Here is a 13,340-nt window from a genome sequence, read left to right as displayed (position 1 = left end):
TTATTAATTCCATCTTTCCACTTTATAAAATGAATAATACTGTCATAGTAATTGTTTATTTTAACCTACTCGCTGAAAATTGTACAACGGGAATTCACTCTATAACATATTGCGGTTACCATAACTCCTTAATAAAATCAAACAAAAATATGTCATTTATTTAGATATGCAAGAAAAATTTAAATTTTCATTCTTATAGTTGTAAGTATTAAAATATTCATTTTGTTTACATATAATCATTAATTATTCTAATAAATTTACAGTTTTCTCCTGAAGAAGTCACAAAATCGTGACGAAATATTGAGACTAAACAAATAGAGTTTTATTTCCTGACCGATTGCTGATACTCTAAATCAATATTTAAAACAGTACGGTCGAAAAAATCATTTGAAAAATATATATATATATATATATATATATATATATATATATATATATATATATATATATATATATATAAATTAATATTAATTTCATTATATATATATATATATATATATATATATATATATATATATATATATATATATATATATTATATTTTGATGTCAATAACAATTTTTCTTTTTGACCTCGTATGCACTCGAATATGCTGCGGCAATGTAGGTCATGCAAACGTTAGTGTCTTGAACCATTCTTAGGAAATCACGTGACACTTTTACTTTCTTTCGGTTCTTTACCACTTATAAGATACACATCTCAACATCTTCCGAAAGAGTTAGCTTTATAGACATGAAAAGTGTAAGTGTTTTGGTGTTCGCTTTGGTTTTGGCCGTCGTATATGGCCAGAACAAATATACTAATAAATATGACAATGTGGATGTTGATACGATTTTAAAAAATGATAGAGTTTTAACAAATTACATAAAATGCATGATGGAGGAGGGACCCTGTACAGCAGAAGGAAGGGAGTTGAAAAGTAAGTTAACCAAGCTTTAATTTGTTTAAATAAATTGTATCGTAGTCATGATATATCGTGTATAGCTTCACATAAAGTAAAGGGTACGTTATGCTGATTAAATTGAAAAAGGTAATGAAGGGGCTAGTTTCACAAGTCCGTGATTTTGTTTACCGCCTTTTCCATTCTCTATTTCTTGTTATCGTTGCTTCATTACATGCGAAGTATTTTCTTTTTTATTGTTCTTTTCCGTATATTTGTTGGTCATAATTTTCTTCTTTTTCCTAGGACCCTGTAACCCAAAGCTTCTATGGGAATAGTTGAAGTTGGCTTTTTCAATGTAGGACCAATTTATCGCCATTTAAGTTCCTAATTATAATTTCTCTTTTTTAATATCTGTTCAATATATATTCTTTATTTGTGCTTATTTTTGGCCAAAACTTTCTACACAAAAATCTAATTTAAAAATATCAAATTCTTCATTTTATTGGAACTTCCCTTAACAAATAATGTTTTTAAAAAACTTTTGAAGTACCTCGTATAAATAACTTGGTTAAAAATAACAATGTTCTGTTTATATTCAAGTAGTTTATATTCAAGTAGGTGTAGTCAAGTAGGAATCGCTACCAGATTTTTGTAAATGGTATTTTGAAAGATATTTAAAGTAGTTTTTAATTTAAGGTTTACTTTTATTGTCTGTGTTATATACTAAAAGTGTGAAAAAAAAACCATTATATTATCGGAAATATCTGTTGCTGTCCTAATATTTTGATTTGTATCCTAGTTCTATTTACAACTTTATTAAATTAAAATTAATTATATAACTAATTTCAATTTATTGGCACATTTAGTGTTATCTTTTTGAAAGCATTTTTTTTTTGTTGAGTAGCAGAAATATTTTTAAGGCTGATTTTAAAAACAAGAAAGTAAGCTTTTCATTCATGTTCAACTTTTTATCATGATTAAAATAGCATGTGTTATTTGCTAATTTTTTTACTGTTCTATACTTTTGCCTAAAAGCAGAAAAATAGCAATACAACTTTTCCTGGGGATTAACAAAAAAATTGAAATTGAAAACCCAGATTGACGACCGAAGAATACGAGCATCTTAATGTTTTATATAAATAAGAGTAAAAGAAACTTAAGAAAAACAAAATTTAAAAATTACATAAATAGGTGGGAAATTTCGATACACATATCGAAGAGAAAATGAAAATTTTCTGAGAGAAATGAAGTAAGAATATTAAAGTGCAATACTATAATAAAATATAACGCAAAGGGAAAATAAAGGGAATACATAATAAATAATATATATTATGTATTCATATACGAGACAAACAACAGAGAAAAACATAAATTAAAAGGATTAAAATAACAGAAGAAGAAGAAGGAAAAATGGATGATAGAAACGTGCATTTAAATGGAGGAATTGCAGAAAAAATACGATCATTATAATCTACATAAAAAAGTTGGAGAATTATCTTGAAAATCACGAAAAAACACACCTAACCAATTAATTAATAAAAACAATAAAACAATTAGACCAATACAAATATACATTTTTTGTATTTTGAGAACGATTTCCGAAGTGGAAATTGAAACGTCAATAAACAAATATACATTTAATAACACCCGTAGACAAAAATCTATGATAAATTATGTTATAACCACAGAGATATACAACGATCGAAAATAGTCGACGTAAGATGTCTCAACTCAGCAGATATAGGTAGCGACCATAGCCTAGTATTATGTGAAAAAAGAATTATCCTGAAATATTTCACACCCAAGAGAGCGGCGCCAACACAAACAAAAATCAAACTTGAAGGACACAACATTGTATAGACCATAACACGGTAGCACTTATTAAAAAACTATATTTGGATCAAATGGCGTCGATCAAAACAGACAATCGTCTGACAGCAGAATTGCCAATAAAAAGAGGAGTTTGTCAGGGCTGTGTACTTTCTCCACTGTTATTCAATATATATTCCGGAAAGATCTTTCAAAATGCCCTCGAAAATATTGAAGAAGGAATAAAAATCAACGAAGAATACGAAAACAACTTAAGATACGCAGACGACACCGTCATTATTGCAGACATTGCTGAGAGTTTACTTTGACTTTTGAATGTCATAACCAGAGAGGGAGAAAGCTTTTGACTAAATATCTTCTTCTTCATCTAGTTCTATGACCGTTATCGATCGTTGGATATCATGTTGGCTACCATATTCGCTATCGTGACTTTATTGACAGCAGCTCTAAAGAACGATGTAGTTGATTTTCCATACCATTGCCTTAGATTTTTCAGCCATGATGTTCTTCTTCTACCAGGACCTCGGTTACCTTGGATCTTTCCCTGAATGATCAGAGGTAAAAGATCATATTTTTTAGGGTGTCTCATAATGGAATATCGAAGTATTCCAGCTTGCGTTTTTTTATTATATTGACCAGTTGTGTTGTTTAGTTCAGCCGTAAGGACCTCCTCATTTCTAACTCTGTCGACCCAGTATATTTTCAGTAGTCGTGTGTGTACCCACAATTCAAAGGCTCTCAAGCGTCTAAGAATAGGGACTAAATATAAACACAAATAAAACAAAAGTAATAGCTGTTACACGTGCACCAAATGTCGACATTAATATTTGTATCTATAACAAACATATAGAACCAATACAAAGATTCCAGTATCTTGGTTGCTGGATAACAAACGATCTTGACCACGAGGTCGAAATACGTGCTCGTAAAGAATATGCTAGGTGCGCATTTTAACTAATGAAAAAAATCCTAATAAACTCTACGTATCGTTGGATATCCGATACCAACATGTAAAAACGTTTATTTATTCCATATTGCTATACGGAGTATAAACATGGACTCTCGGAATTACAAGTTTGAGGCGTATAAAAGCCTTTGAGATGTGGGTTTTTCAAATCAATGCTGAATACTTTAGTTCGACAAATAAAAGGGAACACTGACAGAGCTTCTCAAAACAGATGGAACACGACTTCTACGCAACACAGAAAGAAATATGGAGAATGATCAGAGGACAAATAAAAGAGATAAATAAACTAATAAAGAAGAAACACATTCAAAAGGAAACATGGTTAGACTACTTTCAATAAAAGTGGGAAAGACTCATAATCTGCATCGCTACCTCATAAAATGATATAGAAAAACACATTTAAGATTTAGGTCTTTAACTTATCACTGTCATATATAAAAGCCGAAATCCCTAGTGATGCATTTACGCATATTATAAGCTTCAGAGAACAAATATACTTTACGCCATCCATAAATAGCTTCGAACTTCAAATTTCATTAATAATTCCATTAGACAAAAATTCGTACAGAATATTTTCCACCACAGGTAAAATGGCATAATCTATATGTAAAAAACATGGACATATAGGAAATAATTTTCAAAATCCCCCTAGAAATCCTCTCTTAAATGAATAAACACCTCCAGCTAAACGCATCCCTACTACCCCAATACCAAACAATAACCTATCACCAAAATCTGTAAGAAACATGGATCCCAGTCAACAGATAAAAACTATAGATATTTTCACCACTTTTATTGTCGTAATCAATGAATTTCTTCTTCCAACCACTGCTCACGAATTAATTTGTTTTGACATTAGTGATTTAAACTCCCGAGGAATACACACATCTACTAACATACCCATCAAAGACATAAAAATGTCTTTACCAGATACAATCCTTCCTAAAAAGTATAAAACTAAAATATCCAAGAAAGATCCGATCAGTCTAAATTAACTGCCCCCTCTGTTCTCACAATCAAAAATCTTTATTAAGAAAATCCAAACTTTTTCTATTTACCGGTAGAAAACGTTCTTGTCTTTTTGGAAAATTCCCTCGGCAGTAATAGCTCTCTACAAGAAGCACAGCAGTTCGCTCAAAATGTTCAGCAACTGCTCAACGACATGTTTAAAATATAACCCTCACAGCAATAGTGCAATCAAGAATATATTCACAAGTCTAAGAAAATCAAACAGCAACTAAATATAGACAAATAATCAACATTTCAGTCTACAAATAATGATGACGAATATCTTACCGACTCTTCTTTAACGTCCCAATGATCACAGAGTTAAAAATATTTTACTTTCACGATAGTGCAGTAAAACTGCGATTGGCTATACCCTCGCTTAGAACGCATACAATTGATCAACAGTACAAAAGCAGATGTCATCAGTCCTCAAAAAACCAGTTTCAAGAAAACACATAGACGTTAACTTAAAAAGTTTGGAGGCGACAATTGTATTTGTCTTTGTATTTGTTTACAAGAGTAACTGGACGAACGTGTATCTTTGTTTTTTCAAAGATTTATTTTCTTTACATTATATCCCAACTACTAATTTGGAGTCCATAGCAATAACTGTCTGGTGTCCTGATAAAATAAATGTATGCAGTGTATATTCCTTCTTCTTCTTCTCGTAGCACTACAACTCGGGGTGGGTTTTGGCTGACTGCACAACTTGCTTCCATCTTAAACGGTCCTCCATAATAATTGGCTCAGTGGGCAGCCCCATTGTTCTTAGATCTGACCATATATTGTCTCTCCATCGCATTCGTGGACGTCCTAAGAGGTCTTCTTCCTGTGGGGGCTTCCTCCCATATTAATTTGGCAAGGCGGTTTTTAGGGAGTATATGGACATGGACGTGGACATCTAAGACGTTGGGATTTAATCTCTAGGACTATATCGCTCGCTCTATACATCTGCTTGACTTCAGCATTTGTTCTCATTCGGTATTGGTTGCTATTAATGTCGTAATAAGGCCCAAAGATTCTTTTGAGAATTTTCCTCTCAAAACATCTAAGTTTTCTTTCAGTTTCTTTGGTCAGGGTCCACGTATCACACCCATACATGAGCACTGGTCTAATCACCGTTTTATATATTCTAATCTTTGATGTTCGTGTTAGGCTTTAGATTTAATAGTATTGTGGAGGCTGTACATACATCTGTTTGCTGCCTGAATTCTTCCTTTAATCTCTTCCGCGATATCGTTAACTCTCCATTCTTTCAAAGTTATATGGGTCTATTGTCACATTTTGCCCTATTCTATCTCGTCTCTTTTGTCTGTTAATGCACATGTATTTGGTTTTCTTTTCGTTTGCCCTTAAACCAGTTTTCTTTGCCTCTAACTCCAATTTATTAAAAGTCTCCTTCACATTGGCGACAGTGTTTCCCACAATGTCAATATCATCTGCGTATGCTAGTAGTAATTTTGGTCCATTTACTGTCAGTAATTCTGTTTTAAGGTGTGCTGCTCTTACTACTTTCTCCAGGATGATATTAAAGAGGAGAGGTGACAGCGCATCTCCTTGTTTCAGGCCATTGCTTATTTCGAAAGATTCTGAGAGTTTGTTACCTATCCGTACTCTGGATCTACAGCTATTCACACATAACTTAACAAGCTGGATACGTTTTTTTGAAACTGAAAGTTCTGCCATTGCATTCCACATCCGATCCCTTTTAATGCTGTCGTACGCTTGCCGGAAATCTATGAAGAGATTAAAGTGTTGATAGTTTGTGTATTTGTCTATGTAGAGTTTCTCCTACGTACTTAAGGAATTCAGCAAGTATATTGTCAGTGCTTGGAGCTTTTCCGTTCTTCAATTTGTTAATTGCTTGCAATGTTTCATCTATTTTGGGGTCCTCTACCGGTAGGTACACCCCAAAATATATATTTTCTCCATGTTCTTCCTCTTGATGTATATTTAGTAAAGTCTTGAAATATTCTTGTCATGTTTGGAGCAGTTCTTTTTCATTTATTATTAATTCATCATTTTTTCTGAGTACAGACAAGCATTTAGGTCTGAAGCCTTTCTTTTAGTTTGACACTGATTTGTAAAATGCTCGACTATTTGACTGTTGCCTATTCCTTTCCATTTCGTTATATTTCTGTTGTTTGTAGTTTCTTTTTTTCTCTCTAATTAATTTTCTTGTTTCTCGGCGTGAGGTTGCATAGTTTTCTTTACTTTCTGCTGTTCCTTGTTGAAGGAATGTTTCGCTTTATCTGTCTGTCGTGTAGTTTTTCTTGACATTCTCTATCAAACCATTTCCTAGTTCTCTTCCTGCTTTTTCCTATTATTAGTTCTGCTGACTCCGTAATTGATTTTTCCATTTGTTGCCACAGCCTTTCGACATCACTGATCCACTGTATCTAGATATTTTTAAATTTCTTGTTTATAATTTTCTCGGATTTCCTCATTTTGCATTTTCTCGATGTTCTACTGTCCCAATGCTTCGTTGGCCTTAGGTTTCTCTGAAGATATTCTCAACCTGATTTTTGCTCTTACTAGGTGATGGTCTGTATCTTTATCTACTCCCCTGAGGCTTCTTACATCAAGCACATTACTTCCATGTCTAGCATCGATAATTACATGGTCAATTTGGTTTCGCGTGGAGTGATCATTATAGATCCAAGTCTGTTTATGAACGTTTTTATGTTGGAACATAGTAGACTTTACAAGCATATTATTAGCCGATGCTAGCTCTACGAGTCTTTGTCCATTGTCATTTGAGATATCGTGGAGGCTGTGTTGTCCTATTGTCGGTCTTAGGTTAGGTTCTTTGCCAATTTTTGTTGAAGTCTCCACAGATTATCTGCATGTCTTTTTTGGGGATTTTCTCAAGCGTTCTTTCGAGTTGTTCATAGAAGTAATCATTAATATATTCGTCTTTATCTTCTGTTGGAGCATGTGCGGAGCAATGTACGTATATTCCACCTACTTATAACTTAACAGAAACCTAGTTAGATGATTTAATTTGCCAACTATTCAGCCCTTTCATACTAGTTGGAGACTTGAATGACTTCATAAAATTTTGCATCATTATAAAATGGATTATTGCTAAAGTGAACTGGCATCTCTTTCAGAATAGCACCGAAAATCTTCTTTTATTACTCCAACAATCTTAAGATATAGATGAAGCAATAACTCTCTTTAATAACTGCATTTTTATGACTGCTGAGAATCATGTGTATGGCTGCATGTAAAAATAATTAACAATATGCCCCTCTAAAAACGAAGGTGGAATTTAGAATGTATACTGACTGTACGACAATGCAAAATGGCGATCAAAAGATATCGAAAAAAAAACAGAAGTCAAAAAAATCAGATCTGTTTCAAAAAGATAAGAGCCAAAGCAAAGTATGTCCTTAAAAAGTAAAAAAGAGTCCTGGCAAAATTTTGTTTGTACACTTACTACTGATACTCCACCGTCTTAAGTATGGATAAAAATACTACAAATAGAAGGTCATACAACTTCCCCAAAAGTTCAAACGGTAACAGAGAATGGAAAAAATGTAACAGATAACCAAACAATAGCTCAAATTATGGCTAAAAGTTTTGCATGGGAATTCAGGTCTGAACTTGAACAGAATTAAAGTCCAAATATACAAATTCTTCTTGCTGCTCATATTGGTAGACACAACATTGACGCTATTAACCTTCCTTTTACACAAGAAAAATTAATACTAGCACTAGCTTATTGTACAAAATCAGCCGATGGACAAGACAATATCCCAATTTTACTCATTAAAAATTTATCTCATTCCAGCCTTGCAACACTGCTGAATCTTTATAACAGGAAATTACGCAGCCTGTGGTGTGAACCAATTATCATACCAATAAAAACTCGATCTACCTTCAAACTTAATAAAATCATACCGGCCCATCTTCTCAACCTGTTCATTAGGTAAACTGTTCCAGATAATAATTAGTTTAAGGATAACATGGTTTCTTAAAAAATATGCCATAATTGACGGAGCACAATACGGTTTTAGAAGTCACCGTTCAATTCTTGCAATTTATTTTTTTTTTCAACTTAAATAGCTTCGGCTCTTTTGAATAAACATCTGATCTCTACATTCTTTGACTCAAAAATGCAGTTAACATCAGAGTAAAGTTGGTCTATATAATCTTAATATCTAATTTAAATGTAAAAGACAGGTACATATTTCTATTCTATTTTATCTTATCTACTCGTCATGATTGACTGACTGTCGATTAAGTTGTCTGTACTATTCAAATAATTGTTTTTTTGTTTTGTCATTTACACATTTGTTTAGATACACTATGTATTTTAACCTTAGTTTCGTAAGCGGCCTGAAGATGCTGTAAAAGTTTGTAAACAGCGAAACCGGTAACCTATTCTCCTTTTTTTTTTTAATTTAATAAATCCTATTAGGGATTATGAGTAGAAGATGTATTTCCCTAACATCTATCCAATCCTGTCTATTGTCTAATTATCTTAACATCGCTTTTTTATATTTCACGAAGGATCCTAATAATCATAAGCATCCAAAAATTAACTCTAAGAAAATCTATCGATCTTACAAAGACATATCCCTTTCCAATTCCAGATACTTCTCCTTGGAATAGACCAATCTCACACGTATTCAGTTCTCTTCTGGCATACAGTTAACACAAAACTTTAAGCCCTATCACAAGGCAACGCTTCAAAGGAATCATTACGAGGAACCAATTTCAAAGAAATTTGTGCACAGATGCTTCCAAAAGTCATTTAATGTGCTGTTATTACATGTGATGAAGTAATAGAAATCTTTATTACCAAATTTACGCGGCGTATACACTGGAGAACTATATGCGATACTAGAAGCTTTTAAAAACCTTAAAGCAGATAATAAGAACAAAACAATATGCATTGACTTTCTATCGTCACTACTCTCGATAAAAAGTTTATACGCTCAGACTCGCGGTATACTTGCTTCTTAACGTGTACATGTCAAGAGCCCAACAAAATCATGACCAGCCCACTTACGTCATTACTCAAATCCACTATAATACAATTAAGAGTACATTACATGAGACTCGGCAGACTGTTCAAAATTTGAACTTCCAGCAATCTCTACAACAGAAAAAGCAATCATCCGAAGATTAAGAATTGGACATTCCCGACTCACACAATATGACTACTTAATGAAAGTCGAACCAAAGCCCAATTCGCGATTGAAAACAAAGTATCTGACCTCTGGCGGAATAACTTTAAACTACTAACAATGGTATAAACAAACTAGACAGCTGTTGATTTGAATAGAATTATTAAAGTTTTTTAGTAAATTTCAGCATTATGACCACGTTAAAGTATTTTAAATCAAATCGATATTGTTCTGTTCCTCAATGCAATTCAAGATCAACAGAAGATATTTCCCTATTTCTCTTTCCTAAACTGGAAAGCTTGAGGAAAAAGAGGAAATCAATAAAAAGAAAATACCAATATCATTAAGTCAATAACATATTGGGAATACATAATTTATTTTCAGATATAAATAAAGAAATAACAGTAATACAAATACTTACCATGTTGGGATAGTATCATGAGGTTTTTTCTCATGATTTATTGTGGAATCTTTTAAAGACAAATCATGTGTTATAATGTTTTCTGACAGGTGATCTCAAGTTAAGGTTAATTTCATGTAATCCAATGAACCATCTTACAATAAAGTTAAGTTCAAGTTATTTATTTATGTTAATATACAATAAAGTACCTACAATATGTCAAAAAATAGTATAAAATAAAAATTAACATATTAAAAACATTAGTAATAATATAAAATAATGCATATATTATTAAGACAAACATTACACAGAACATTATACTCTGGGTTCCCAGGTATACACAAAATAGGATTCATCAATACACAAGCCAGTTCCAAACATTACTTTCTGGTTAGGTAGGTGGGAAACATTAAGTTTTCCACCTACCTAACCGTGGTTTATGTCTTGTTTGTTACAGTAAAGCCGCTCTGATGAATCCCTGAGCGTGAAAAGTGTCCTCCTTGAACAATCCTGTATGAATAAATACTAATATTTATATGTAATTACGTGGCTAAAGGTTTCAAGCCAAAGCCAATAAAAGAAAAAAAAAACATTAAAGTTAAAATTTAAGAATTCATCACTTGAAAACTTCTTCCCCTTCAACCAATGGTCTCTTTGCTTCACTACAATACTCAAAAATATCATTAGGCCAATTTCCATTTTTAAATGATAAAAATAACTTATGTTTGTTTATACCATTTATATCGGCCATGACACTGCAATCGACCTGCCCTCTACATTCACTTTCAATCGCGAATTGCCCAATCTGCTTAAGTATAACCGTAAAATACACCCTTATCGAGTGTACTTGGTACGCGAAGTACAGAAAGTCAAATATTAAAGACATTTTAAACTCACCCTATCAAAACTTAATTGATTTCTTGTACGACATTCAGTTATTTGACAAAATATGTCACCTTGTTTCTGCTTTATTGTACCTATAATTCATTACTTAGTGAACTGTAGTATTTACTCATACAAAGGTTCTTCTTTAAGACATACAGATTATAAGAGGGTAGCAATTATTAGCAATGTGTCCTTACTGTAATGATTGTATACAATGTTGTTTGTGTCAAGGGCCATTGTAGCCGAGACAAATTAATTTAAACAAAAAAAAATATATAATGACAGTTCAAATGCCTTCAATTGATTTTTAACTAGCCTGTGGAAGACCTTTTTACGTTTTCTGAGCAGCCATATTCTGCATAGAAATGGATGAAGTGAAGGTTATTTTTAATATAGCTCGCAAGAAAGTTATTTTTCTAAACCTTACTTTTTTTTTAGAAACACTCCCAGACGCTCTTGCTTCAGGTTGCACGAAATGCAATATAAAACAAAAAGAAACAGCCGAGAAGGTGATGAAACATCTGATGTCAAGAAGGCCCAAGGACTGGGAACGACTTACCAAGAAGTATGATCCACAAGGAAACTTTAAAAAACGTTATGAGGAACATCTAGAGAAAGAAAAGAAAGCCGCTTAGAAAATTTTCTTTGAAGAAATTAAAAAGTTTTACTTGTTTTGTGTTTACTAATTTTATTGTTTTTTTTATTTAGACAATTTGCAAAAAATTAGATGTTATGGTTATTTAGTTTAATATAATTTGGTATCTATTGACGAACTAAATAATTATCTCGTGAAAGTGATTAAAAAAAGTTTGCAATAATTTTACGGTCACTTACAAGTGTTAACACTATTTAGAAAGTGTTTCAAATTAAGCAAGACTGATGTTTAATTAAAAGAAAGTTGATAAATAGAGTTTTTACAAAACTTATTCTTAATCTTCTGTTGACATTTACATGTTATCGATACATTATTTAATAAAATTTTGTAATTGTGTAATTGTGTTATTATGTAATTATGTTTTAGTTATTTTGTATAAATTTTCCCGATCGTAAAACATTCCTAACATTTATAAGTCAATTAAAAAAATGTATTCCTTTTAACGATTTTTTTTGAAAGCAACAAAAAATATCAACTTCAAATATATTTTTAGGGTTTCGGTGTCCTTATATTACGTTTTTCAATTTTTTATTATTTGTTATTAATTTTATTTCATTTACTAATTCTCGTTTATATTATCCTATACACAATATAATATGATTTATCTAATTCTTGGCCAGTCTACTTTTTTTATCATCGTGATATACCCATATTTAAAATTTGCTTTGAATGTCTCTCCGATTTTGTATCATTTCCCTTACTTGCATCTTATTTTTTTCTTTGTTGTCCTTTACTCTTCTCAGTATACTTTGAAGTTTTTTTATCCTTATTATTTTATTTCTATCGTGGTCGACCTTTACATCTTTGCTGGTACCTCATTTCTTTGCAGAATTAATTCTTTCCCTCTCCGTTCTTTCCATATATCTTAACTAAGACTTTTTGTGATTTTATAAAGTTTCTCTGGTTTGTATCTTCATACACAATTCGTACTTCTCCTCGTATTTTCTGTTTAAACCCATTTCACGTTTTTCCAACAAGTCTGTTTTATAAGCTTCTCTCATTGTCCAGGAAAGTTATTGTGTGGCAAATAAAGTCTTATATAATATACAACAAGTACTTTATTCTTCTAAATTTAACACTTTTTCAAATTTGTGAAAAAACTTAAATTTTTATTCAGAATTAGGCCACAGGGCCCACATTTTCTCTAAGGAGAAAATTCATTCATCTCTTATATCTACGATATCAAAATAATTAAGCTTTGATATCACTCTTTCCGTGTTAATTAGCCCTAGGTGGCTTGGTACGTCGGAGTATCTACCAAAAGTTTTCTTACGTATATTAGTAGTACGCTGTTAGACATAGTATCGCTTCCTGCATAGTCTTATATATATATATATATATATATATATATATATATATATATATATATATATATATATATATATATATATATTTAATAAAACTCAGATGTTTTATGCTCTCTAGGAGATTCCTTGGAATGCCTGTAGTAATAGGGGAATAATAGGTTATGGTTGGATACTCTTTAGTCTCCATTGTCTCCTTATTTGTATTTGTAGATTTCTGTACTTGGAGATATTTAATTGTATTTAACATGCAGAATATTATTGTTAGAT

The 13,340-nt window shown here is 31.8% G+C and overlaps 1 protein-coding gene across 1 annotated transcript; it reads left to right on the top strand.

Moving 5' to 3' along the window:
• Positions 1 to 684: 684 nt before the first annotated feature.
• Positions 685 to 11,746, top strand: LOC140447797 (ejaculatory bulb-specific protein 3-like). Its single transcript, XM_072540654.1, has 2 exons — positions 685 to 919; positions 11,550 to 11,746. The coding sequence occupies exons 1-2, from the start codon at positions 733 to 735 to the stop codon at positions 11,744 to 11,746; spliced, it is 384 nt and encodes a 127-aa protein (XP_072396755.1). The 5' UTR covers positions 685 to 732.
• Positions 11,747 to 13,340: the final 1,594 nt, after the last annotated feature.

Source organism: Diabrotica undecimpunctata, chromosome 8 (assembly GCF_040954645.1).
Source record: "Diabrotica undecimpunctata isolate CICGRU chromosome 8, icDiaUnde3, whole genome shotgun sequence".
NCBI lineage: Eukaryota > Metazoa > Arthropoda > Insecta > Coleoptera > Chrysomelidae > Diabrotica > Diabrotica undecimpunctata.
The sequence above is the reverse complement of the archived record's forward strand: the minus strand, read 5'-3'. Positions and strand labels throughout refer to the sequence as shown.

Bases quoted from the DNA above. Each gene is read 5' to 3' on its own strand.
- LOC140447797 (XM_072540654.1), top strand. From the start codon at position 733: ATGAAAAGTGTAAGTGTTTTGGTGTTCGCTTTGGTTTTGGCCGTCGTA. The intron at 920-11,549 runs GTAAGTTAACCA...CTTTTTTTTTAG, and splicing joins AGAAGGAAGGGAGTTGAAAA to AAACACTCCCAGACGCTCTT.